At 40.2% G+C, this 24963-nt stretch overlaps 1 protein-coding gene across 15 annotated transcripts in view; it reads left to right on the top strand.

The window, feature by feature from the left end:
* The window catches only part of ZMYND11 (zinc finger MYND-type containing 11), a 127869-nt gene extending 108856 nt beyond the window's left edge, over nt 1–19013 (top strand). For all 15 annotated transcript variants that reach the window (XM_047755555.1, XM_047755550.1, XM_047755558.1 and 12 more), the window contains 6 exons: nt 616–734; nt 2546–2753; nt 3090–3158; nt 4068–4340; nt 4604–4789; nt 18106–19013. In XM_047755555.1, the coding sequence (XP_047611511.1) occupies nt 616–734; nt 2546–2753; nt 3090–3158; nt 4068–4340; nt 4604–4789; nt 18106–18228 (978 nt within the window). In that variant the 3' untranslated portion in view covers nt 18229–19013. The remainder of the gene's footprint in view (nt 1–615; nt 735–2545; nt 2754–3089; nt 3159–4067; nt 4341–4603; nt 4790–18105) is intronic.
* Nucleotides 19014–24963: the final 5950 nt, after the last annotated feature.

Here is a 24963-nt window from a genome sequence, read left to right as displayed (position 1 = left end):
ACTAAGCCTTTATATATATTTATAGCTGTGTGATTTCCCCTAAAATGGCATGATTTCAAGGAGGGTGCTGAACAAGAAGCCTGTCAGTGTTCCAGGGGCAACCCCCACCCCCGACACCAGCGTAAGAGCCCGCCTGAGACCCCCCCCCCCCAGGCTCTGAGACTTTACTGTGCTCCTCGGTCACTTGGGGGTCTCCTTAAAATTTGGATCTCTGACTTGGTAGGTCTGGAGGAGGGCCTCAAATTCTCCCATTTCTTACAGGCTCCCAGGGTGGGACTGTCCTTCAGGAAGCAAAGTTAGGGCGTTCTGTTTGCCACTGTGAACTCACGTGGCCCTCGGCTTCATTCGAGAGTGCACAGGCTATCGAGAGTCTTCTCACTGCTTCTGCCGTGAAATGCAGGTCCACACTGCTTACGCAGATTTTGATTTTTCTGTGTTTTTCTTGGAGGCAAAGTCAGTCATTCCTGGGGTGGGGGTAAGTTCTCTGTGTTTATGGTTAAAAAGTAATATTTTCAAGGTAAGGTATTGTACTTGACCGAGTAGTCCAGTATTAATGATACACTGGTATTTAATACTTTAAAAGTGATATGACAGGGTATAAACTTTTATTCCTAGATACCTAATCATGAACTGGTTTGGGCTAAAATGAAAGGCTTTGGGTTCTGGCCAGCCAAAGTCATGCAGAAAGAGGACAATCAGGTTGACGTCCGCTTCTTCGGTCACCACCACCAAAGGTAATCACAGCGCATGTGCAGCTGTCACACCTGGGCCTCCCAGAGCCCTGGAGCAGGCCCGGCCCTGCTGTGACCACAGCTCTGGGGGCCTCGCCATCAGAAACAGCGCGAGGTCTGTTGTAGCACCAAAGTGTGTTTAAGTCAGCACGTTATACAACTGTAAATGTAATAAGTTCACTGAGTAATTAAAAAAATTTAATAAATCAACACGTTAACGTGATTGAGGACCTGACAGTCATTTCTGAACATGGTATTTCTAGGTGTATTTCTGATGATGGTTGTTAAACAGGACAGTTTCAGTAACTGACACTGTTGAACTCAGGACTTTATTTTAGAAAACAAAAGATGTACAATTTTACTATAAATCCAAAATCTTTTTCCTTTGCTCTTGCTGATTACAGTGTGCCCAGTATGATATTTGAAGTTAATGATGAGGACAGACCTTGAAAATGACACTGTCACATTAGAATACGTGATTTATTGAAAAATGAACTTTATAAAAATAATTTTAACTACATAAGCTACTCATCATATACCAACAAGAGATGACCATCAGCTGCAAGTTTTACTAATGTGAATGCTTTTACCACCATTTGTAAGTGTGCAGCTCAGTGGTATTAACACAGTCGCATTGTTATGCAGAGACCTCCATAAAGAAATGCAATAGACATCCTTTTGCTGGTTCATCATGTCTCTAAGCGTAGGTGGGAGAAAAAAATTTCAACAAATAAATGATTTTGGACCAGTCCCTCTATGTGCTCATACCAGAAGCTGCTGTTCCCTTAGCAGACCCTAAACAGGTTGTCAGGCTGGAGAGCTTGTGCTCTAGAAAATGTCTTGCCAGCTGTGGCTCCCGTATCCCTACAGTGTCTTGTCTCGTTTGTGACGTTGCTCCCACCTGGAACTCCTCCCTCTGTGTCTCAGTCTTACTCCTCTTTCAAGATCAAGCCCAAATGAAAGCCATGGCCACCCACAACTGGCCGAAAGCCTCTTCCCCTCCACAGTAGCCCGGAGTCACCCTGACTGTAGCCTGCATTGTTTCCCCCTTGTTCCTCAGTTGCGGGCAGCAGTGTATGTAGAGGCGCCAACCTAGTAAGCTAGGCACACTCACTGGGCACCCTCACTAGATTCTAGCTACTAATTAGATGTTGCTGTCTGGGCAACGTCTCCAGCTGTCAAATAAGGCACGAGCAGGCATAGGCCCCACACACTGTTTTGTGCTTCGTGGTGCCTCCTGCTGGCACATGGCGAGCCCTGGCTGGGTTGGTCCAATACTCTAGTTGGACACTACTTAAGTCCAGTCAAGTGATTAGCACCCAGGAAAAATTTGTCCAAATTTCTAGCATTCTTCCCTGTGGAACCAAATACAGTTTTAGATCAACTTTGTGTTCCTAGGTGAGAACCTAGTTGCTGAATGATACAAACGCTTCTCTCTTAATCATGGGTCATCCAGTGAAAAGGGACGTGATATAAATATGACACAGCAGATAATGGCTGTTAGATGCCCTCATCTTATATCTGAGTGTCTCATGAAAATTTCTGGGTGTTTTCAAATGATTCTGTAGTTCTGCTGTGCACATAGCTAGATTTTGAATAACTTAGAGTAATCAAAACAATGAAATATTAAACATGTTAAAAAGGACTTGTGAATCACTCCATGTCTGAGAACTTTGCTCTGGTGACCATGAAAAGCAAGTTACCTCACCTGTTTTCTACTTGGTCAGAGGCTTTACTCAGGGACATGGTGCTTTACAACGGCCGAGTTTCTGTCTTTTGGAAGTTTCTACCACCCCTTTCACTGTTGTTCGCAGGGCCTGGATTCCTTCTGAAAACATACAGGACATCACAGTCAACGTTCACCGGCTGCATGTTAAGCGCAGTATGGGTTGGAAAAAGGCTTGTGATGAGCTGGAACTGCATCAGCGTTTCCTCCGTGAAGGGAGGTTTTGGAAGTCTAAGAATGAGGACCGAGGGGAGGAGGAGGCAGAATCCAGTATCTCCTCCACCAGTAATGAGCAGGTGAGGGTTCCAGTGAGAAGTGCCGGCTAGCACTGTCAGTGTGCACCTCGCTCGCCTCGCTGGGGTGAGCGGGGTCTTCCTTGCATGTGACATTTGTAAAGCGCTCTGCAGTAAACACGTGGCCGCCACCACCCCGACCGGCACCGCAGCACATTCGTGCTTGCAGGCTCTTGGCCAGGAGAATCATCCAGGGGCTGCCAACCACGTGGTCTAGAAAGAGCTGTCGTGGTAGTGAACCAGTGCGTACCTGCCCGTGGGTCCATGACTAGTACTCTCAGCAGGGAAGTGTTCCGTGGTGTCTGGAGTAACATGCTGTTACTTTTATGGTGCCCACAGCTAAAGGTCACTCAAGAACCGAGAGCAAAGAAAGGCCGACGCAATCAAAGTGTGGAGCCCAAAAAAGAAGTAAGTTGCCCGCCTTATAGTGTCCACGGGGCAGTTGAAACGGAATATTTTCATAGTTGTGATCAAGGCACGCATCAAACAGTAACAGCCGAGTTGGACCAGCCTCCCTCTGTCCTGTCAGTAGAGTCTCTCTGTCCGTTAAGTGGCACTGACCCCATCTGGCGAAGTGAGAGGCTCTTTGCATTTCTTGGAACTCTGATGTTTTCTCATACCACTATTAATAGCATTTATCCAGAATCAATTAGGCCCACATGTAAAAACTGGAGGAAGCTATGCCTAAGCCCAGCCTTTTATAAGTATATAATCTGTGCCTATTTTAAAACTAGGTGTTTATTATATGTGTATAATCCAGACACATCTTCAGTGAGAAGTGGTTTAGGATAATTGTTAATGAATCTAGTTCAGAGAAGAGGTGTGTGGAGGATTGGCCGGTCCTGAGGTAGAGCACAGAGAACGCTGTGCAGTGTCCTGTGATAAGCTATGTGGGAAAAGCATCTGAAAGAGGGTCCATGTGTGTGCATGTGTATAATGAATCACTTTGTTGTGCAGCAGGAATTACCACAACTTTGTAAATCAACCATACTGCAATAAAACTTCTTTAAAATGACTGCAAATTGATAATTTCATATGATAAAACTCTTTGTTTAGTCTATTTTACAAGGAAAAACCACGGTATTAATATGTAATGGACTTGTAAAGAAAATTCTTGTTTAGAATTACTGTACCCACTAATTGCATGTGTTTGTTTATTTTTAATTGTGGTAAAATACACAAAACAATTTTCCATTTTCTTACATGGTTTTTAAACAGCAGTTTATTTTTGGATATTTATCTGTATCATCCCATTTTTCTCTTGATGAGACTTACTCCTGAACTGGTGACTTCTATAGCACTTTTCTCTTCCTCTAGGAACCAGAGCCTGAAACTGAAGCAGTAAGTTCCAGCCAGGAAATCCCCACGATGCCTCAGCCAATCGAAAAAGTTTCCGTATCAACTCAGACCAAGAAGTTAAGTGCCTCTTCTCCAAGAATGCTGCACCGAAGCACCCAGACCACCAGTGACGGAGTGTGTCAGAGCCTGTGCCACGACAAGTACACCAAAATCTTCAATGACTTTAAAGACCGGATGAAGTCTGACCACAAGCGAGAAACGGAAAGGGTTGTACGAGAAGCTCTAGAAAAGGTACTGCGGCCCTCGGGCAGTGTGCCTTTGACGCCGGGGAGAGGGGTGAAGAGCTTTCCTGTCGTGGTGCAGCTCTGTCCCTTAAGGCACCAACCCGGGATATAACAAAGTATCTTTTTATAATTCACCTAAATATTTTATAGCCCTTAATGAAACAGAGGGAAGAGGTACACCACTTAAGTAGAAACAATGGATTAAAGTTTGGCTTCATGGTCTCTGTAATTTATGAGCTGACATTCTGGATTAACTTTTTCTCATTTCAGCTGCGTTCTGAAATGGAAGAAGAAAAAAGACAAGCTGTAAATAAAGCTGTAGCCAATATGCAGGGTGAGATGGACAGAAAGTGTAAGCAAGTGAAGGAGAAATGTAAAGAAGAGTTTGTAGAAGAAATCAAGAAGTTAGCAACACAGCACAAACAGCTAATTTCTCAGACCAAGAAGAAGCAGTGGGTAAATACCACCATTTTCTTAGACTCTCGTTTCTGAAAAAGTACCATAGGTACGATGAAAATTAACTTAGGAAGATATATATGGCATATGCAAAAATTATTCTTGGCAGAAGATCTCAGGCGGCATTGTCAGCTTTAGTTTAATTGTGATCCTTTGGGACATAACATTTATTACAGCTATTTTATATGACTTTTCCATCTGTGCAAATATTTTATTTTGCCAAGTTGGCCAGCCCTGACTTTTGCTAGTAACTCCTGATAGGTAATTTCTACTTTGTAAAGTTACAGATACAAGTATCATAATAGCAAACTAAAGATTTTCAGATTTTACTGTACTTAACATTTAAACATTAGATTCTGTTAAGGAAACTGATTACTTTTACTTTATAGTAGTAACACCTCACAGGGCTCCAACTTCACTTAGAAACTGACAAATAGTTCATTTTTTTATTATGTCCTGTTTGTGACTCTCGTCTTCCACCTGGATTGGCAGCTTCTGAGCGTGAAGATTCTCCACCGATGTCAGTTCATTGGCAGGGGGCATTTTGTTCCCCAAAGCTCATAACTTGGTTTTAATTCTAATGAGTTACCATATGAGCTTTGTGATTCTTTATTTGATCCAAATTACATTCTGAAAAGGTCTTTAAATATGTATAAATGTTTCATGAGGGAAATAAACATTATAAAATTTTCTATAAAGATTTTACGAAAAGGAAAAGAGAAACTTAGATGTAATTTAGAAGAATATATGAAGATAACTTAGGAAAGACAGATGAATAATGGAATATAAGTATCACTAGGTGGAATGAAGGTGTGTTGCAGATAATAATGTGCAGAAAGACCTAACACAACGTCTATAATTCTATCCTCATGGGGAGATGAGAGAAAGCTAAAAAGTAGACACTAGACTCAGGAAAGGAAGTCCCCCTAAGTTTACTCACAAATCAAGGAAATGGGAAGAGGGCTATGATAAAGAGCTATTTAACTGTTTTTATAACATATTGCCATTTGTGAAATAGCTGAAGTTGGTATTATTATTACAGTTATTTGATTCTACGTATAAATGATACTGTCATATTTGTTTTTTTTTTGTAATTAATTTTTTCGTTATTTCCCCAGTACAATTTTTATTTCTACTGTACAGCATGGTGACCCAGTTACACATACATGTATACATTCCATATTTTGACTTTTGACTTATTGCACTTAGCATAATATCCTCAAGGTCCATCCATCCATGTTGTCACAAATGGCAGGATTTCCTTCCTTCTCATGGCTGAATGTACACACACACACACACACACACACACACACACACACACACGCAACATCTCTAAATCCATTCACTCATTGATGAACACGTAGGTCGTGTATTGTGGATATGCCCCAGTGAACGTGGGAGCACAGCTATCTTTTCAATAGCCTGTTTTCATTTCTTTTGTTTGGGTAAATACCCAGAAGGGAATTGCTGGGTCGTATGGTAGTTCTGTTTTTAATTTTTTTGAGGAATCTCTATAGTGTTTTCCGTAGTGGCTGCACCAGTTGACATTCCTGCCAGAAGGGGACAAGTGTTCTCTTTTCTCTACATTGCCACCAACACTTGTCTTTTTGAAGCTGGCCATTCCAAACAGATGGGAGGTGATACACTGCTGACTTTAATTTGCATTTCTCTAATGACCGCAGATGCTGAGCCGTGTGTTAGCTATTTGTATGTCTTCTTTGGAAAATCACCTATTCAAGTCCTTTGCCTATTTTTTAATTAGCTTACTTGGTTTTTTCCTATTGAGTTGTATGAGTTCTTATGTATTTTGGATATTAACCCCTTAACGGATGTGTGGTTTGCAAGTATTTTTCCCAGTGGAACCATAGAGTGCGTTTTTATTTTGTTGATGGTTTTCTTTGCTATGCAGAAAAGAAATGAGTTTGATGAAGTCCCGCTTGTTTAGTTTCATTTTTATTGCCCTTGCTTTTGTTGTCATATAACAACAAAGGATCTCCCTGGTGGCTCAGTGGGTTAAGGATCCAGTGTTGTCACTGCTGTGGCATGGGTTCGATCCCTGGCCCAGGAACATTCTATAGGCCTAGCCAAAACAACAACAACAACAAATCATTGCCAAGATCTGTGTCTTGGCACTCACCCCCTGTGTTTACTTCCAGAAGTATTATGGTTTCAGGTCTTACATTCAAGCCTTTAATCCACTTTTGTTGATTTTCGTGTATGCCGTAAGATAGTAGTCACTTTTCTTTTGCATGTTACTTCCCAAGTTTTCCCCAAACCACTCTTTGAACAGACCATCCTTTCCCCATTGTATACTCTTGGCTCTTTGTTGTAAATTAATTGACTGTATTTGCATGAGTTTATTTCTGGGCTTTCTATTCCATTAATCTTATGTGTTTGTTTTTATATCAAACCATACTGCTTTGGAGTTCCCATCATGATGCAGCGGAAACAAATCCAACTAGGAACCATGATGTTGCTGTTTGATCCCTGGCTTCACTCAGTGGGTTAAGGGTCTGGCGTTGCTGTGGCTGTGGTGTAGGCTGCCGGCTACAGCTCCAAATAGACCCATAGCCTGGGAACCTCCAGATGCCACGGGTGCGGCCCTCAAAAGACAAAAAGACAAAAAACAAAACAAAACAAAGAACATACTGCTTTGACTTATACCCATATTTTAAGATGAGGAATCCGAGAGGCTCATGAGATTAAACAGAGTGACTGCAAACATGACTGGTAGAGCTGGGCCTCACCCTCCTAAGCCGCTTCTGCTCCTACTCACTTCTGTTAGATTGGCAGAAGCTGTAGAATTATTCTTGTATTATAATTAAATCTTACATTATTATTGTGTAAAGAATAGCCCAGCATTGTAGGACAAGAGAGTATGTAGGCATGTCAGATGCCCAAAAAATGGATGTTAAGATGGCACACAGTCAAGAGAAACATAGATGCATCCTTTAAATGTATCCACAAGACAAGGGAGGAAAGCAAAATGAATGCGCGTAATGGAAAAGATAGTGCTGCCTAAGGTAGTACAGACGAGGACAGAAAGAAGGTAAATACACTTGGTCTGAACTCACATGATTAATTAGCACAGCTGCAAGATTCAAACACAAATCTGACTCATTCCAGCTATTTCAAAAACTAAAACACACCGTCCACACATTTAAAGTAGTAACTTTACCGAAGTTGCAATTGCTGACATAATACAATCATAGATATAAAAGAGTAACTTTGATAGATAAGAACACATAGAATATGCAGTTGGAAGGTAGACTTTTAGGTTCCGAATGTCCGCGATCCCCTCAGGTCCTGTCCTCATCAACCATCTACACCTGCCTCTCCAGGTCTCTCTGTCGACAGATCTTAGGCATCTGTAGAAACCCACTTTCAGGGAGTTCCCGTCGTGGCGCAGTGGTTAACGAACCCGACTGGGAACCATGAGGTTGCAGGTTCGGTCCCTGGCCTTGCTCAGTGGGTTAACGATCCGGCGTTGCCGTGAGCTGTGGTGTAGGTTGCAGACGCGGCTCGGATCCCGAGTTGCTGTGGCTCTGGCGTAGGCCGGTGGCTACAGCTCCGATTCAACCCCTAGCCTGGGAACCTCCATATGCCGTGGAAGCGGCCCAAAGAAATAGCAACAACAATAACAACAACAAAAGACAAAAAAAAAAGAAAGAAATCCATTTTCAAGTGTTTGTATTCAGAATTCAGTCCCATCTTCCTTGCTGTTACCTGGTCATCCTCAGTGTGGGCTTCTTTATGATACCACCGCTCTTAGCCATTCAGCTTGGAACCTTCGTTTTTATCTTTTCACTGTTTTCTTCTCCCGTGTCCAGACAGTCCAAGTTAAGTGAATTCTTCCTCTTTTTTAGATCAGATTTTTTTCAACCTCAATACTATTGAGTTTGGACCGAAAGGCTGGGGAGGGATATGCTGTACATTTAGGATGCTCAGCATTGTCGCGGCCTCTGCTCCCAGCTCCCTACCCCCAAGTTGTGACAGTCAGAACTTTGCCACCTTTGCCAAATAAGAGGAAGGCTGCGAACTAACCACTGGTTTGGGGCCATAAGTGACCTTGATAATAACATAGTCAGCGGCAAGGCACAGGTGAAAGCCTGCAATGGGATTAAGAAAGGGAAGAGAATAATCAGAAACAGCAAGTTTAGGTAATTCTTTCAAGATGTTTGTGAAGAGAAGCAGAGAAACAGGAGTGGTAGGTGGAAAGAGACGTGAGGTAAAGAGCTTTGTTTAAAAATGTGGTAAAATAAATGCACTGTCCTGATCATTGCATATACAGCTCATTGGTATTAAATACACTCATTTCTGGAGCATCAACACCACCTGCTCCCCTAATGCCTTTCACCTTGTAAAACTGAAACCCTTTCCTTATGAAGCACTCTCTCAGTCTCCCCTCCTCTCTTTCTCTCTCAGTGGTTCAGACAGCATTTGCCCTTTTACAACTGGCTGATTTCACTTAGGATAATGGGTTTCTCCCACGTTGCAGTATATTGCAGCATTTTCCTCCGTAAGGCGTACTAGTACTCCATGGCTGTATATACCATGTTTTGCTTGGGTTACTTTCATGGTTTAGCTGCTGCAAACATGGGTGTACAAATACATCTCTTTAAGACCCTGCTTTCAGTTGTTTTGGATATTTGCCCAGAAGCGGTACTGTTGCATCCTGTGTTAGTTCTATTTTAAATTTTTTGAGAACCCACCAACTGCTTTCCACAGCAGCTGTACCATTTTACATTCCCACTAATAGTGCACCAGGACTCACCAACTCTTGTGGTTTTTGTTTTGGTAATAGCCATGCAGGTGGGTGTGAGGTGGTATCTCATTGCAGTTTTGATTTGCATTTCCCTAATGATTGGTGATGTTGAGCATCTTTTCATGGGATTATTGGCAGTCCTATATGTTACTCAGTAAATGTCTCTCCAGGTCCTTTGCCCATTTCTGAGTTGAGTTTTGGGAGTTCTCCATATTCTAGATATTAAACCCTTATGAGATACATGATTTGCAAATATTTTCTCCCATTCTGTGGGTTGCTTTTTTACTCTGTGGATAATTTTCATAGACTGTGCCTTTGGTGTCATATCAAAAATTAATTGCCAAATCCAGTGTCATGAAGTTTTTGTTCTTTGGTTTTCTTCTAAGAGTTTTATTGTCTCAGATGTTGCAGTTATGTCCTTGATTCATTTTGAGTTAATTTTGTAGATGGTGTTAGGTAAGGATCCAGCTTCATTCTTCTGTATGTAAACATCCAGATTTTCTAGCACCTTTTGTTAAAAAGACTGTCCACCCCCCATTACGTGGTCTTGGCACCCTCATCAAAAATCATTTCACCATAGATGTTTATCTCTGTGTCCTCTGTTCTGTTCCACTGGCCTGTCTTTACGCCAGAACCTCACAGGTTAGATTAATACAGCTTTGTGCTAAGTATTGAAATCAGGATATGTAATCCCTCCAGATGCATTTCTGTTTTTCAAGGTTGTTTTGGCAACTTGGGGTCCCTTGAGATTCCACATGAAGATTTGGATGGGTTTTTCTCTTCATACCAAAAACACCATTGGAATGTTGATAGGATTGCACTGACCACGTAGACCGCTTTCAGTGGTGTTGACATTTTAGTAGTGTTAAGTCTCGCAACCCATGAACATGGCATGTGTTTCTGTTTATTTATGTTATTGTTAATTTCTTTCAATTCTCAGGGTACAAGTCTTTCCCTTTCTTGCTTAAATTAAATCATAAGTATTTTGTTCTTTAAATAGAATTGTTTTCATAATTTGCTTTTGAGATAGTTGCGTTTCCATACACGAAAAAAGGAACAGATCTTAGTACGTAGACTTTGTATTCTACCACTTACCACTCCTTTAGCATCAGCATTCCTTTTATTTCTTGTTTGCCCAATTGCTCTGTCTAGGACTCCCAGGACGACACTGAATAGAAATGGTGCAAGTGGGCATCCCTCCTTGTTCCTGATCTTTGAGTAAGGTTTGGGTTTGCTGTGGGTTTTCCTTATGTGGCTTTTATCATGTGGAGGTAGTTTCCTTCTACTCGTGTTTGTTGAGTATTTTTATTATGAAAGGATGTGGAACTTTGTCCGTTGCTTTTTCTGCATTGACTTGGGTGATCATTTTTGTTTCCTTCATGATGTTGACATGGCGTATAGTACCTTGATGGATTCTTATTATGTTGAATGAATTATCCTTGCATCACAAGACTATATCCCACATGGTCTTGCTATATAATCTTTTTATTTTGTTGTGGATTTTATCCCATTGGCCACAAGGCACATTAATCTATACTTTTATTTTCTTGTAGTATCTTTGTCTGGCTTGGTATCAGGATTATGCTGGAGCATAGAATGGGTTAGGAACGGTTCCCTCTAGCATTTCAGGGAAACATATGAGAGGGGTTGACATTAGTTCTTTAAATGTTTGATAGAATTCACTAGAGAATTCATCAGGTCCAGGGTGTTTTTCACTAGGAGATTTTTGATTAATATTTCAATCTCATTAGTAATAGGTCTATTCAAATTTTGTTTCTTCATGATTTAGTCTTGAAGACTTTGGCAGGTTTTGGGTTTCTAGGAATTTGTCCATTTCATCTAGGTTATCCCGTGTGTTATGTATAATTTTTAATAGTGCATTGTTACAACCCTTTTTTATTTTTGTAGAATCAATAGTAAGGTCCCCACTTCACTGCATATTTAGTAATTTAAGTTCTTTCTCTTTTTTTCATAGTCCATCTGGCTAAAAGTTTGTCAATTTTGTTGATCTTTTCTAAGAACCAAGTTTTGGTTTCATTGATTTTTCCTCATTGTTTTCCTGTTCTGTTTTGTTTATCTCTGCTCTAATCGTTATTTTTTCCCTTCCTTCTGCTAGCTTTGGCTTTAGTTTGCCTTTTTCTTTCTTTCTTTTTTTTTCTTTTTTTTTTGTACTAACTCCTTAAGGTGGACTTTTTGCAGGAATTCCCGTAGTGGCTCAGCAGAAATGAATCTGACTCGGAACTATGAGAGATTGCAGGTTTGATCCCTGGACTAGCTAGCAGGTTAAGGATCCAGCGTTGCCATGGGCTGTGGTGTAGGCTGCAGATGAGGCTCAGATCTGATGTGGCTGTGGCTGAGGTGTAGCCCTGCAGCTATATATAGGTCTGATTTGACCCCTAGCCTGGGAACTTTCCATGTGCTGTGGGTGCAGCCCTAAAAAAAGAAAAGGAAAAAAAAAAGATGGACTTGGTGCTTAGTGATTTGAGGTCTTTCTTTTCTTACAGTAGCTGTTTGTAGCTATAAATTTACCTCTGAGCACTGCCTCACTGCATCCTCTAAGTTTTAGTATGCTCTTTTGTTTCTGTTGATCTCTAAGTAATTTCTTCTTTGATCCACTGAATGTTTAAAATTGTATTTCTTTATTTCTACATATTTGTGAATTTTCCAGTTTTGCTTTTGTTTTTATTCTATCCTATTGTCACTTAAAATAATATCTGCCTTTTTTATCATTCAATGAATTTTATTACATTTATTGCTGCACAATGATCATCGCAACCCAATTTTGTAGCATTTCCATCCCAAACCCCCAGGGCATCCCCCACCCCCAATACTGTCTCCTTTGGAAACCATAAGTTTTTCAAAGTCTGTAAGTCAGTATCTGTTCTGCAAAGAAGTTCATTGTGTCCTTTTTTTAGATTCCACGTGTAATTGATAGCATATGAAGTTGGTGTCTCACTGTCTGACTAACTTCACTTAGGCATGATAATTGCTAGGTCCATCCATGTTGCTGCAAATTCTGTTATTTCTTTCATTTTAATGGCTGAATAATATTCCACTGTGTATATGGACCACATCTTCTTGATCCACTCCTCTGTCGATGGCATTTAGGTTGTTTCCATGTCTTGGCTATAGTATATAGTGCTGCAGTGAACATTGGAGTACATGTATCTTTTCGAGTCATGGTTTTCTCTGGATAGATGCCCAGGAGTGGGATTGCTGGATCAAATGGTAGTTCTATTTTTAGTTTTCTGAGGACTCTCTGTACTATTTTCCACAGTGGTTGCACCAATTTACATTCCCACCAACAGTGTAATAGGATTCCCTATTCTCCACACCCTTTCCAGCATTTATTGTTTATATACTTTTTGATGATGGCCATTCTGGCTGGTGTAAGGTGGTACCTCAGAGTGGTTTTGATTTGTATTTCCCTAATAATTAGTGATGCTGAACATCTCTTCATGTGTTTTTTGGCCATCTATATGTCTTCTGCCCATTTCTTGATGGGGTTGTTTGTTTTTGTTTTTTTGTTTTTTGTTTGTTTTTTTTTGGTATTGAGCTGCAGAAGGTGTTTATAAATTTTGGAGATGTATCCCTTGTCAATCAATTCGTTTGCAAAGATTTTCTCCTATTCTGTGGGTTAACTTTTCGTTTTGTTTAGGGTTTCCTTTGCTGTGCAGAAACTTTTAAGTTTAATTAAGTCCCATTTGTTTTTGTTTTTATTGTCATGACTCTAGGAGGTGGATCTGAGAAGATATTGCTGTGGTTTATGTCGGAGAGTGTTTGGCCTATAAGTTTTCCTCTAAGAGTTTTATAGTATCCAGTCTGATATTTAGGTCTTCAATCCATTTTGAGTTTATTTTTGTACATGGTGTTAGAGTGTGTTCTAATTTCATTCTTTTACATGGAGCTGTCCAGTTTTCCCAGCACCGCTTATCAAAGGGACTGTCTTTTCTCCACTATATAGTCTTGCCTCTTTTGTCATAGATTAGTTGACCGTAGGTGCGTGGGTTTAATTCTGGGCTTTTTCTATCCTGTTCCACTGATCTATATGTTTTTGTGAAAGGACCGTATGGTTATGGTGACTGTAGCTTTGTAGTATAGACTGAAGTCAGGGAGCCTGATTCCTCCAGCTCCAGTTTTCTTTCTCAAGGTTGCTTTGGCTATTTGGGGTCTTTTGTGCTTCCAAAAAAACTTTAAGATATTTTGTTCGAGTTCTGTGAAAAATGTCCTTGGTAATTTGATAGGGATTGCATTGAATCTGTAGATTCCCTTGGGTAGTATAATTATTTTGATAATATTGATTCTTCCAATCCAAGAGTATGGTATGTCTTTCCATCTGTTTGTGTCATCTTTGATTTCTTTCATCAGTGTCTTATAGTTTTCAGAGTACAGGTCTTTTGTCTCTCTAGGTAGGTTTATTCCTAGGTATTTTATTCTTTTTGATGTGGTGGTAAATGGGATTGTTTCAGTAAATTCTCTTTCTGATCTTTTGTTGTTGGTATATAGAAATTATTTCTGTGTTTTAATTTTGTATCCTATGGCTTTACCAAACTCCTTGATGAGTTTTCTGGTAGTGTCTTTAGGATTTTCTAGGTATTGTATCATGTCATCTGCAAATAGTGATGGTTTTACTTCTTCCTTTCCAATTTGGATTCCTTTGATCTCTTTTACTTCTCTGACTGCTGTTGAATAGTAGTGGCGAGAGCAGACATCCTTGTCTTGTTCCTGATCTCAGCAGGAATTCTTTCAGCTTTTCACCACTGAGAATGATGTTAGCTCTGGGTTTGTCATATACGGCCTTTATTATGTTGAGATAGTTTCCCTCTATGCCCACTTTCTGAAAGGTTTTTATCAGAAATGGTGTTGGATTTTGTCAAAGGCTTTTTCCACATCTATGGAGAGGATCATATGGTTTTTATTCTTCACTTCGTTAATGTGGTGTATCACACTGATTGATTTATGGATATTGAACACCAAAAACTTATACAAAATGAAAAGGCAGAGAACTATAACTCAGATAAGGGAGCAGGAAAAAAACCCAGAAAAACACCTACGTGATCTGGAGGTTATCAGCCTCCAGGAAAAAGACCTTAGACTGATGATAGTGGAGATGATACAAGACATTGGAAATAAACTGGAGGCAAAGATTGATAAATTGCAAGAAACACTGAGCAAAGAAATACAAGATTTAAGGATTAAGCAAGCAGAGATGCAAAATACAATACTGAAATAAAAAATTCATTAGAAGCAACCAACAGCAGAATACAGGAGGCAGAAGAGCCAATAAGCGAGGTGGAGGACAGACTAGTGGAAATCACTGATGTGGAACAGAAGAGAAAAAAGATTGAAAAGAAATGAACAAAGTCTAAGAGAACTCTGGGACAATGTTAAACGCACCAATATCCGTATTATAGGGGTGCCAGAAGGAAAAGAGAGAGAGAAGGAGAGAGAAGAAAATTTTTGAAGAGGTGATAGCTGAAAATTTCCCTAAATGGGAAGGGAACCACTCACTCAAATCCAGGAAGCACAAGTACCATAGAAAATAAACCCAAGGAGGAACACCCCAAGACACATGTTAATCAAACTGACCAAAATTAAAAAGAGAAAATACTGAAAGCAGCTAGGGAAAAGAAACAACATACAGTGGAGCCCTGATAAGGTTAATGGCAAATTTTTCAGCAGAAACTCTGCAGGTCAGAAGGGAGTGGCACAGTAGACTCAAAGTGATAAAAGGAAAAAAACCTCCAACCAAGTTTACTCTACCCAGCAAGGCTTTCATTCATATATCTACCTTTTCAAAAATACTGAGACATAATTTATATGCTCAAAGATAGTCTGTCTAGAAAATGTCCCATGTACTTTTGTTGTTGCGTAGACTGTTCTGTGTATGTCTGTTAGAGGACCTAACACGATAAACCAGCTAGATCTGTTTCCTTACCTATTTTCTGTCAGGCTGTTCTATCCATTATTGGGAGTGGGATTTTGATGTCTTTAGTGTAGAACTGTCTGTTTCTGCTTCCTGCGTCTTAATGGTCTGCCATCAAGTGTGTAAGTGTTTATAATTGTTATATCTTCTTGGTGCAGTAACCTTTTTTTTTTTTTTTTTTAAAGTCTAACCTTTAAAGTCTGTTTTGTCTGAAATTAGTATAGCTAGCTTGCTCTTCTTTGGTTTCAATTTACATGAAATATCTTTTCCCTGTCTTTCACTTTCAATCGATTTGTGTCTTTACATCTTAAGTGAGTCTCTTGCAGAGAGCATATACTTGGATTATGTGTTTTATCCATTCTGCTAATGCGTGTCTTTTGATTGGAGAGTTTGAAGTATGTACATTTAATTACTGATAGGGATGGACTTAACTATCATTGTGGTATTTGATTTCTGTATGCCTCACAACTTGTTTGTCCCTCATTTCCTGCATTCTTGTCTTTTGTGTTTAGTTGATTTTTATAGTGTAAGTTTAAGTTCTTTTCTTTTTCTTTTATTTATATTCTTTAGCAGTTTAGTAACAAAATCTCTGCTCCTGTCCCCACCCCTTTTGACTGCTGATGTCACAAAATTATATTGTGACACATTGTGTTCCCAGAAACATAAACATTCTTTTAATTGCACCAGTCTCCTAATTTATATAGAAGAAAGCTTTGGGGTTACAAACTAATTTACAGTATAGCTTTTATACTAATAACTTTCTTCTTAAATCATGTAGAAAACAAAAGTACGGTTGCCAGCCACTTTTGCCGTAATTCTGGCTTTTGATGAGTGCTCATGCATTTACTTTTATTAAGGGCTTCAGGTTACTGTCTCGGTCCTTCCATTCCACCTGCAGGATTCCCTGAGCATTTCTTGCAGGCAGGTCTAGTGGTTTTGAACTACGTCAGCTTTAGTTTTTCTGGGATTTTAAAAATGTCCTCCCCCTTTGAAGGATTATTTTGCTGAATATAGGCTTCTCCATTAAGAGGTTTGTTTGTTTTCCCCTTTATTTTTTTAGCACTTTGACAAAATCAGGTCTTCTGGCCTCCAGAGTTTCTGATGGGAAATCTGCTGGTGATATATTGATGACATTTTGTATATGACAGTTCCCCTCTTCCTTGCTTTCATGATTCTCAAAAGTTTGATTATAACACATCTTAGTATGGCTCTCTTTGAGTTTATCTGACTAGGAGTTCATTGAGCTTCTTGAATATTTGTATTCATATCTTTCATCACATTTCAGGACTAATGGCTGAAAACTTCCCAAATATTCTCTCTGCTCTGCTCTTTCTCTCTCTCCTCCTTCTGGACTTCCCATGGTGCTCATCTTAGTCATTGGATGGTGTCCCACAGGTCTTTCTAGGCTCTGTTTGTTTCCTCAGTCTTTCCCCCTGACTTGGTAATTCCATTGTCCTGTCTTCAGTCTGCTCAAATCTGCCTTTGCATCCTTCCAGTTAATTTTTCACTTTAGTTAATGGACTTTTCAGCTCCAAGTTTTCTTTTTGGTTTTTTGATCTCTTCAAATATTTCCATTTTGTTTACAGATTGTTTTCTTGACTTCCTCTACACCTTCCTTTAGTTCTTTGAGTTTCTTTAATAATTATTTTAAAGTCTTTGTCTGATATATCTGCCAGTAGGTCTCTTTCATGGACAGTTTCTATTGATTTTTTTTCTTTTGACTGGTCATACTTTCTTGCTTCTTTGTATGCCTTATGATTTTTTGTTGAACACAGCATTTGAATCTAATATGGTAACTGGCACTCATTTTCTCCCCCTTTTCAGAGTTTTCTGTTTTTGTTTCTTTGATTGTTATAGGCTATTTCTGTGCCAGGGATCACCTGGAGTATAAACTAAATGTCTTCATTGGTCTTCTCTGAGCCTTTCCTTGGGAGTTCACATTCACTTTCTGCTTTTCCCCACATATGCAGTTGATTTTGAATATCCGGCTTTGCCAAAGGCAGACTCTAAGGGCAGTGGCCCTTTAACTCCTCCGGAAGTTACTTCAGCTGGAGGAGAAGGGGCTTGTAACAGTGAGGGGAGGTGCAGCAATGGTAGCAGCCCATTTCTGTGATCAGAAGCAGCAGTCAGCAGGACAGAATCTTTTTACCCACCCTGGGTAAGGGTAGGAGAGGGTAGCTGTGTTACTGTGCTCCAAATTAACTATATTGTTCAAGCCTTCAATAGACTTCAGAGTTCCAAAGCAGTTACTTTAGATGGATTTCTCAGCGTAGCTGTTGTCCAGGCGGGTAGGTAGATTCCTGGTGCTTCTGCTCTGTCATCTTTCCGGAATTTCAAGACCTTTTGTGTGCTGATGGGGATGACCTGGTAGAAATGGAAAAGGTCGATGTGGTGCCAGGTAAGCTCGGGTTTGCAGCCACGGGACTACATGCTGAGCCTCAGTCTTCCTGTTGGCTCCTGCCACCCTGCTCGGTACAGAAAACATTATGATGTTTCTGGTGATGCTAGTTTAAGGTTGAGCCAGAAAGATCTTTAAAAGCAATTTCAGATGTCTACAGTTATAACCACCATTTCCTTTGCACTTCATCCCACGTTTACCTACTGGTCATGGTTTCTCATCTGTAGTGCTACAACTGTGAGGAGGAGGCCATGTACCACTGCTGCTGGAACACATCCTACTGCTCAATCAAGTGTCAGCAGGAGCACTGGCACGCAGAACACAAGCGCACCTGTCGCCGGAAAAGATGAAGGCTAGTTCCTCCTGGTGAATCACTGACGATTATTCTTCTCAGACACAGCGGTTTTTGTTTCCAAGAAGCCAAAATTGTTTAGAATTTGCTTCCCATTTTGCACCAGCCTTTAAACACTTTTCGTGAAGAAATTTTGCACAGTAGTTTAAATCTTTTGTTAATGCTCCTCTGGAGTTTTTCAGGGGGTAAAAGTAACATCAGTGGAGGGTATTATTTTAAATAAATTTTAATTGAGAGTTTGTTGCATTTTCAGCAAATTTTAAAACATTTTTAGGTTTTACAGAGATTTTAACCTTTAAACAACAGATCTTTAAAAAAACAACAGGTGAATACAAGTGAGTTTAACAAAGAAACATTTAAAATAGATCTGAATGTAAGAACTGCAGAACTGCTTCAGAACTGAAACATACTACCTTGATGTGACGTTTATCTCTTAACCTTGTTGAGCTGGTTTTGTTCAGCTTAATTTACTGTTTAAAGGCATTATCTATTGGTTATGCCAGTGGGTATATGATTGAATTTAGGGAACAGGGTTGACACAGCAGGTGCTAGTCCTGCATATTTTTTCTTAAATATTTCCCAATTGTGTTTTTCATTATTTCTTTTCAATATATAACTTTTATAACAAATTATTAGCTTTGATCTTGTAGTTTAAAATTGCAGGGAACTGGGGTAATCTTTTACTGAGCTGGATCTTAGAGAAAATGAATATTTAAATTTTAAAGTTTGCACATTTCATCTTTGTCCTAACATGAGTGCTTGTAACAAAATAAACAACAAAAATAAAATAAAAAAGCCAAAAACTACCTTTATCCATACATGAAATTATAGATGAGGCCTACAAATTTCTTTAAGGCGTCCCTCCCCTCCCCAGATATCATCTGATGGCCTGTTATCTGGTGTCACCTCTTATATTGTAAGTTAATACTGAAAGGAAAGAAAGCACTTAAGTTTCACAGAAGCCGTTATGTTTGTAGTAATGGATCATTGCCTACTAATGAACTCCATCACTGTACACAGAATGAAGAATAATGCATGTTAATTTTCTTGTATTAAAAATGCCGTGATTTGTAAAAAGTCTGTATTTTGCGGAATGTCTGGATTAAGAAGCATTACCAATAGGAATGGATCGATAGTTGAATAATGATTTTTTTTATACATAGATATATAAAATACAGCCAGGAAAACTTAAATTACTTTTTTTAAAAAAAAAAAAACTCACAATTTATGTTTTTTCAAATACTGATCTTAGACCAAGTCAAATTCCCATTTATCATTTAGTTATTTTTTAAGGTTAGAGAAATAATTTGTAAATATTTATTTAGACCTTTGATATTTATTAAAGCAATTACACACAATGGAAGTGAAAGAATCAGGGGAAAAACCTTTTAAAAAGTTTTCTCCAGGTTTGTCAGGGTCACTCTAAAGATGAAAATGTAACTAAGTCTTCTGTGAAATCGTCCTCCAGTTCTGAGGCTGTTGCAGGTGGTGGTGACACGAGTTAATCGACAAGCTGCTGCCCAGTGGTGCCCAAAGGCTTGTAGGACCTGCCTGGTAGCCCCCTTTCAAACACCATACCTGAACTGTGCAGGGAGCTGGCATTCTCGTCCCTCCTTGCTGCCATGCAATTAGTCGGTGTTGCTACAGTGCTGTGGTCGGATCAAGACGTTGTAACCAGGAACACTTACTTTCTCTGATTGTTTTTCAAGTTTTAAAACTTCGATCCACCCCTATGAGAACAAGTTATTGTGGAACTATTTTTGGTGTAAAATCATTCCAGAGTGTGTACTATTTACCAATAGCTGCATGAAAGTAAGATTCGTGTTACTTTGGCTTTTTTGTCTCCGTTGACACGGTTGCACATTTCCAAGTTACTACAGTGTGAAAACTGTGTGTTAAAAAAAAAAAAAAAAAAAAAAAAACAAATTAAAAAAAGATTGTGGCCTGGTTTTGTAAAAGTTTTAGGTAAAATTACAATTGATTGTTTTAGGAACTATTATTAAATTTTTCTGCAAATCATAAAACTATATCAAGGTGTTGAGCTTAGCCACTCTGCACATTGTAATTATTCATTGTGGCTGTCCAGTTCTATGATGCATTCTGGCATTTTGTAAGCTGCTCTGACTAGCAATATATAGATTCATTTAATGTGTTAACATTGGTTAATAAATGTATTTAAAAAAAGCTGGCTTTAATACATTGATTGAGTCCATTCTCCAGACCAAAACAAACACAGTTGTATCACATGGTGATCATATACTGTGGGCTCTCCATTCACTGGTGACTATTTATATAAAATCAATCAGTGTGTGAAAAATAAACATTTATTTAAGTTGAATTTACTTTTACCAGGTCTCAAAAAATTCAGGTTTGTTTGACTACAAAGCCCTTCCTTAACCCTTATGCTAGGCCAAACATACAGATGATTGAATGATTTTCCATGAACATTTGAAAAACCCGTCAATATCCTCCATTTCAGTACATGTAGAATCGAATCCCTCATCTCCCCCTGTGTCCTTCCACCTCTCCAGCCAACTCACATGATGCCAGTCTCCATCCAGGCCAGCGTCACCCTCCTGGCCAGGCCATGAGGCAGCAAGTGACTTGACCCTCCTCACCTTCGCCTCCAGCTCATCAGGCTCACGAGAGAGCTTGTTAAAACATGGCTGGGTCCCACCCCCAGCGTGTTCATTGCTTACAAGTTCCCCAGTGTTGCTGATGGGGCCATCCTTCCATAACCACTGCTTTACTGATGAAAATAAAAACAGACACTTTCATGAAAAATACGCACGCATACAGTTTCAGTAGTTTACAGATTCCTAGGGTCCATCAATAGACCTCCCACTCTTACGAGGGATCCAGGTCCCTCAGGTTAATCCCTGACCCGGCAGCATTAGAGAAGCAAAAATAGGACAGGGTAGTAAGACTCCTGTTCCTGCGATCAAGATCGGAGCCTCTCAAACCTTCACGTGCACAGAGATCGCCTGGGGATTTGCTTAAAACGCAGGCTCTGCCTTAGGAGGTGTTGGGTGGGTAGAGCTGGTGATTTTGCCATTTCTTGGAAGCCTGCAAGTGATTCTGCTGGACAGGGATTACAACTGAGAGTAAAGGATAGGTAAGTTCACAAAAGTTTAAGTACTATCACATTAAATTACAAACACTGCTGTCAAATGAAAATACGCAATGTGAGGTACGTAGGTAATTTAAAGCTTTCTGGTAACCATATTAAGTATTAAGCCATTAAATATTATCCAATGACCGTATTAAATAGTAACCATATATAAGTAAAAATCAAGTTAAGACTAGTTAAATAAAAACATTAAATAGTATCTAAGAACTATAAATTATATTAAACCATATTAAAAAGGAACAGATTAAGTTAGTAATACAGCCACCTTAGCCTAGCATCCAAAATGTTTCCATATTTGATTGATGTAACAGTGAGACAGTTTACATTCTTGTTCTAAGTCTTCAAAATCCAGCGTGGGCCTCATCCTTTCAGCACACCCGTTTGGACCAACTGCCTTTCATTGGCTGGAGGCTGCTGGCTGCCCACATTGGACAGAGCAGCCTAAAAACAAGGGCTTTGTCTCATGCCCGCATCTGCACCTTACCTGCAGTCAGTATCCACTCAGCAGATGTGCAGTAGAGGGCCACCTTCATACCTAGGGGCTGACGAGAAAAAAAGAAAAAATCAGTTTTCAGCAGAATTTGACCTCTCTGTGAGGACAGGCTCTTAGTCTGTCTCAGAGTCCGAAATTTGAGAGCTTAAAAATCTTTAAGTCAACAACCTCTAAAGTGACGTTTCAGTTAGGCAGCCCTGGAAAGGGGTCTACAGGCCAGTTTGAAAACCTCTGTCTACTCCAACGCCTTAACCTCCTGCTGGAAAAAGTCCGAGAGCTAGAGCTGCTCAAAGCCGAGGTGTCGTTTTCCTGACATCTCTGACACAGCCCCACAAAGATGGCCCTACCTCCAGAACAGGACCCAGTGTAACTGAAGGTGTAAACCAAGGAAATTCGGAAGACAGAATAAACATTCGTTCCTTTAATGACTGAGCTGCCACAGCATTTGCGTCAGATGCTGAGGTATGATAATGAGCAGAGCAGACATTTTCTGTCTCCAGCTTACATTCTAGCAAGGTGTCGATCAAATAAGTGCGCATTTCATTATTACCCAGATTTGGGTGCAATGAGGATAAAATACATGCCTACAGGCTACACAGAAAGCATACGAAAGGAGGGGAAAGAATTAGGGACGACTTAAAAAACCTATAGGTAAGTTGAAGCTTGACAGGTGAGCATGAGTTAGCTGAAGAAAGACATTCCAATATTGACTCTGGATGATTCCTTTTCCTCCTTCATGTTTTTACCGTAAACATAACTTTTTAAATCGGGGTGGGGGGAAGGGGGCAAGTTATAAACGAAAAACAAGTTTTGGCGAGATAAGTCTGCAGGGTTAAATGTTATAGGAGAGTAATTTTTTTTCAAGTAATGACAGAGATTTGACATGGTAAGGAAACCATTAGACCAGAAGTGGGAATGAGAACGACATGACGAGATAATAGCTAGAGGCAACCGGCACGGGGCCTGCTGCAGAAGACAAGATGGGGTGGTACAAAACGACAGATAAAGAAGTGCAGTTTAGGGAAGTCTGCTCATGAGTACTGTGTCAGTGAATAGAAGAAATACCAAGGGAAATTAAGACAAGGAGAGGAACAACACACAAGTGTATCGGCATTATGGTGGTGTAGGATGTTCCCTCTCGTCATTTTTCAGCAAAGAATTAGATACCCATCCATGAACAAAAGTACCTCTGGTGGGATCCAGCACCATATGCCAAGGGAAGTGTGAGGGGTCTTGCCCACCTCTGCATCTGGTAAGAGGGTTAGGGTTCGACCTTGATAGGGGCTGTGGAACCCATGGGGCAATAAACTTGCCTGACCCTTCTGGCTGCAGTTGGGAAAAATCTGGAGGGTGTTGACCTGGGCAGATAGATATTCACAGAAGATAGAGAAATTGCAGAAATCCAGCCTTTTCTAGGGGAGATTCCAGCATGTCATTGGAGAGGGGAAAAGCTTGGATGCAGTGGAGACAGTAAGAAGAACTTTCCCAGGACTGAATCCCCCCCACCCCCATCACCAAGGAATCACTGCATACAGTGAGTCTATCTGACATGGTGCCCTCTTTCACAGGAGACAAGGAGGGTAGGGACTGAATGCTCAGCTACCCCAGCAGGGTAGGAAGCAGCTTGAGAACCTGTTTCTCTCCAGCAGCCTCCAGGGTACTAAGGCAAAACCCCCAGGACTGGCAAGGGGAAGATCAGGAAAGAGCTAGATATCAAATGTCCTTAAAGGGATGCAGTTCCTGTTATCTGAATCCAGCAAGAAGTCCACCCATGAGCCTTTCGGAGTGCCACACCTGGGGAATCTCCCTACTGGGCACATGGGCATCCCCAGTGCCCTGAGAGCTAAGCACACACCTCCCCCTACTCTGCAGCTGGCATCTTATGTGTGCTCCTGAGTGCAGCAGCAAAAGAAGACTCCAGTAGACAGAGCGTGTGATCTGAGAACTGGCTAGGGTCTGTGGACAAGGGAGAAAACCGACACTTAAGCTGTAATACCACCTTCCAGAAAATAAAGAAGAGGTTTCCAGGAGACAGTCTGGTGAGTTGTAAGAACAAGAAAAGATATAAAAGCTTTATAAGTTTGCCACAAGAGGGAATGAGCAGAGTAGAACCAGGGTACCCAAATGCAGAATTAATGACAATACCAAGAGGACACCCTATCTGAAGGCAACTTGCCAAGATGTAAGGAGGTGTCTGCTACTTCACATCAAGAGCAGCAACACACAACCACAAGGAACAAGAAAAATCAAGGAGCTGTGTCATCATCAAAAGGTATAATAAGCTTCCAATAATCAAGCTTAATGGCATGGAATTCCGTGATCTGCTTGATAAAGAATTCAAAATAGTTCTTTTGAAGAAACTCAACAAGCTACAAGAAAACTTAGACAATTCAATGTAATCATGAAAAGAAAAATACTGGTTCAAAGTGAAGATATTTATCAAAGAAATAGAAATCATAAAAAAGAATGAAGTAGGAATTCTGGAGCTGAATAACTCAATGAAGGAAACGGAAAATGCAGTCGAGAGCACCCGCAGTAGAGCAAAGCAAGTGGGAGGCAGAAGAGGTATGTTAGGTGATGGGAGTTTTGAAATAACCCAGTTAGAGGAGAGCAAAGAGAAAGGATGAAAAGAGTGAAGAAAGCCTCTGTGATCTATAGGATTCCATCAAAAGAAAAGGAGGATAATGAGGGTTCCAGAAAGGGGGGGGGGGTGGTAAGTTTGCTTTAAAAATAATAGTTGAGAACTTCCCAAACCTGAGGAGAGAATTGGACATCAAAACTCACAAAGCTGATAGATCACCCTATTATCTCAATGCAAAAAGACCTTCTCCAAGAAAACAAAACTGTCAAAAATCAAAGGTAAAGAAAGAATTCTAAAGCCAGGCAAAGGAAAAAGATTACAGCCTAGAAAGGAACGCCCATTAGGCTATCAGCACATATCTCAGCAGAAATCCTGTTTAGGAGAGAGTGGAATGACATATTCAAAGTATTGGGGGGAAAAAAACCTGCCAACCAAAAATGCTCTATCGGGCAAAATTATCCCTCAAATATGAAGCAAAAATGAAGATCATCCCAGAAAAACATAATCAGAAGGAGTTCATCATTCTAGG

The sequence above is a fragment of the Phacochoerus africanus genome, chromosome 12 (genome assembly GCF_016906955.1).
Source record: "Phacochoerus africanus isolate WHEZ1 chromosome 12, ROS_Pafr_v1, whole genome shotgun sequence".
In the NCBI taxonomy this organism is placed as follows: Eukaryota; Metazoa; Chordata; class Mammalia; order Artiodactyla; family Suidae; genus Phacochoerus; species Phacochoerus africanus.
Note: the sequence above shows the minus strand (reverse complement) of the source record. Positions and strands in the feature narration are given on the sequence as shown.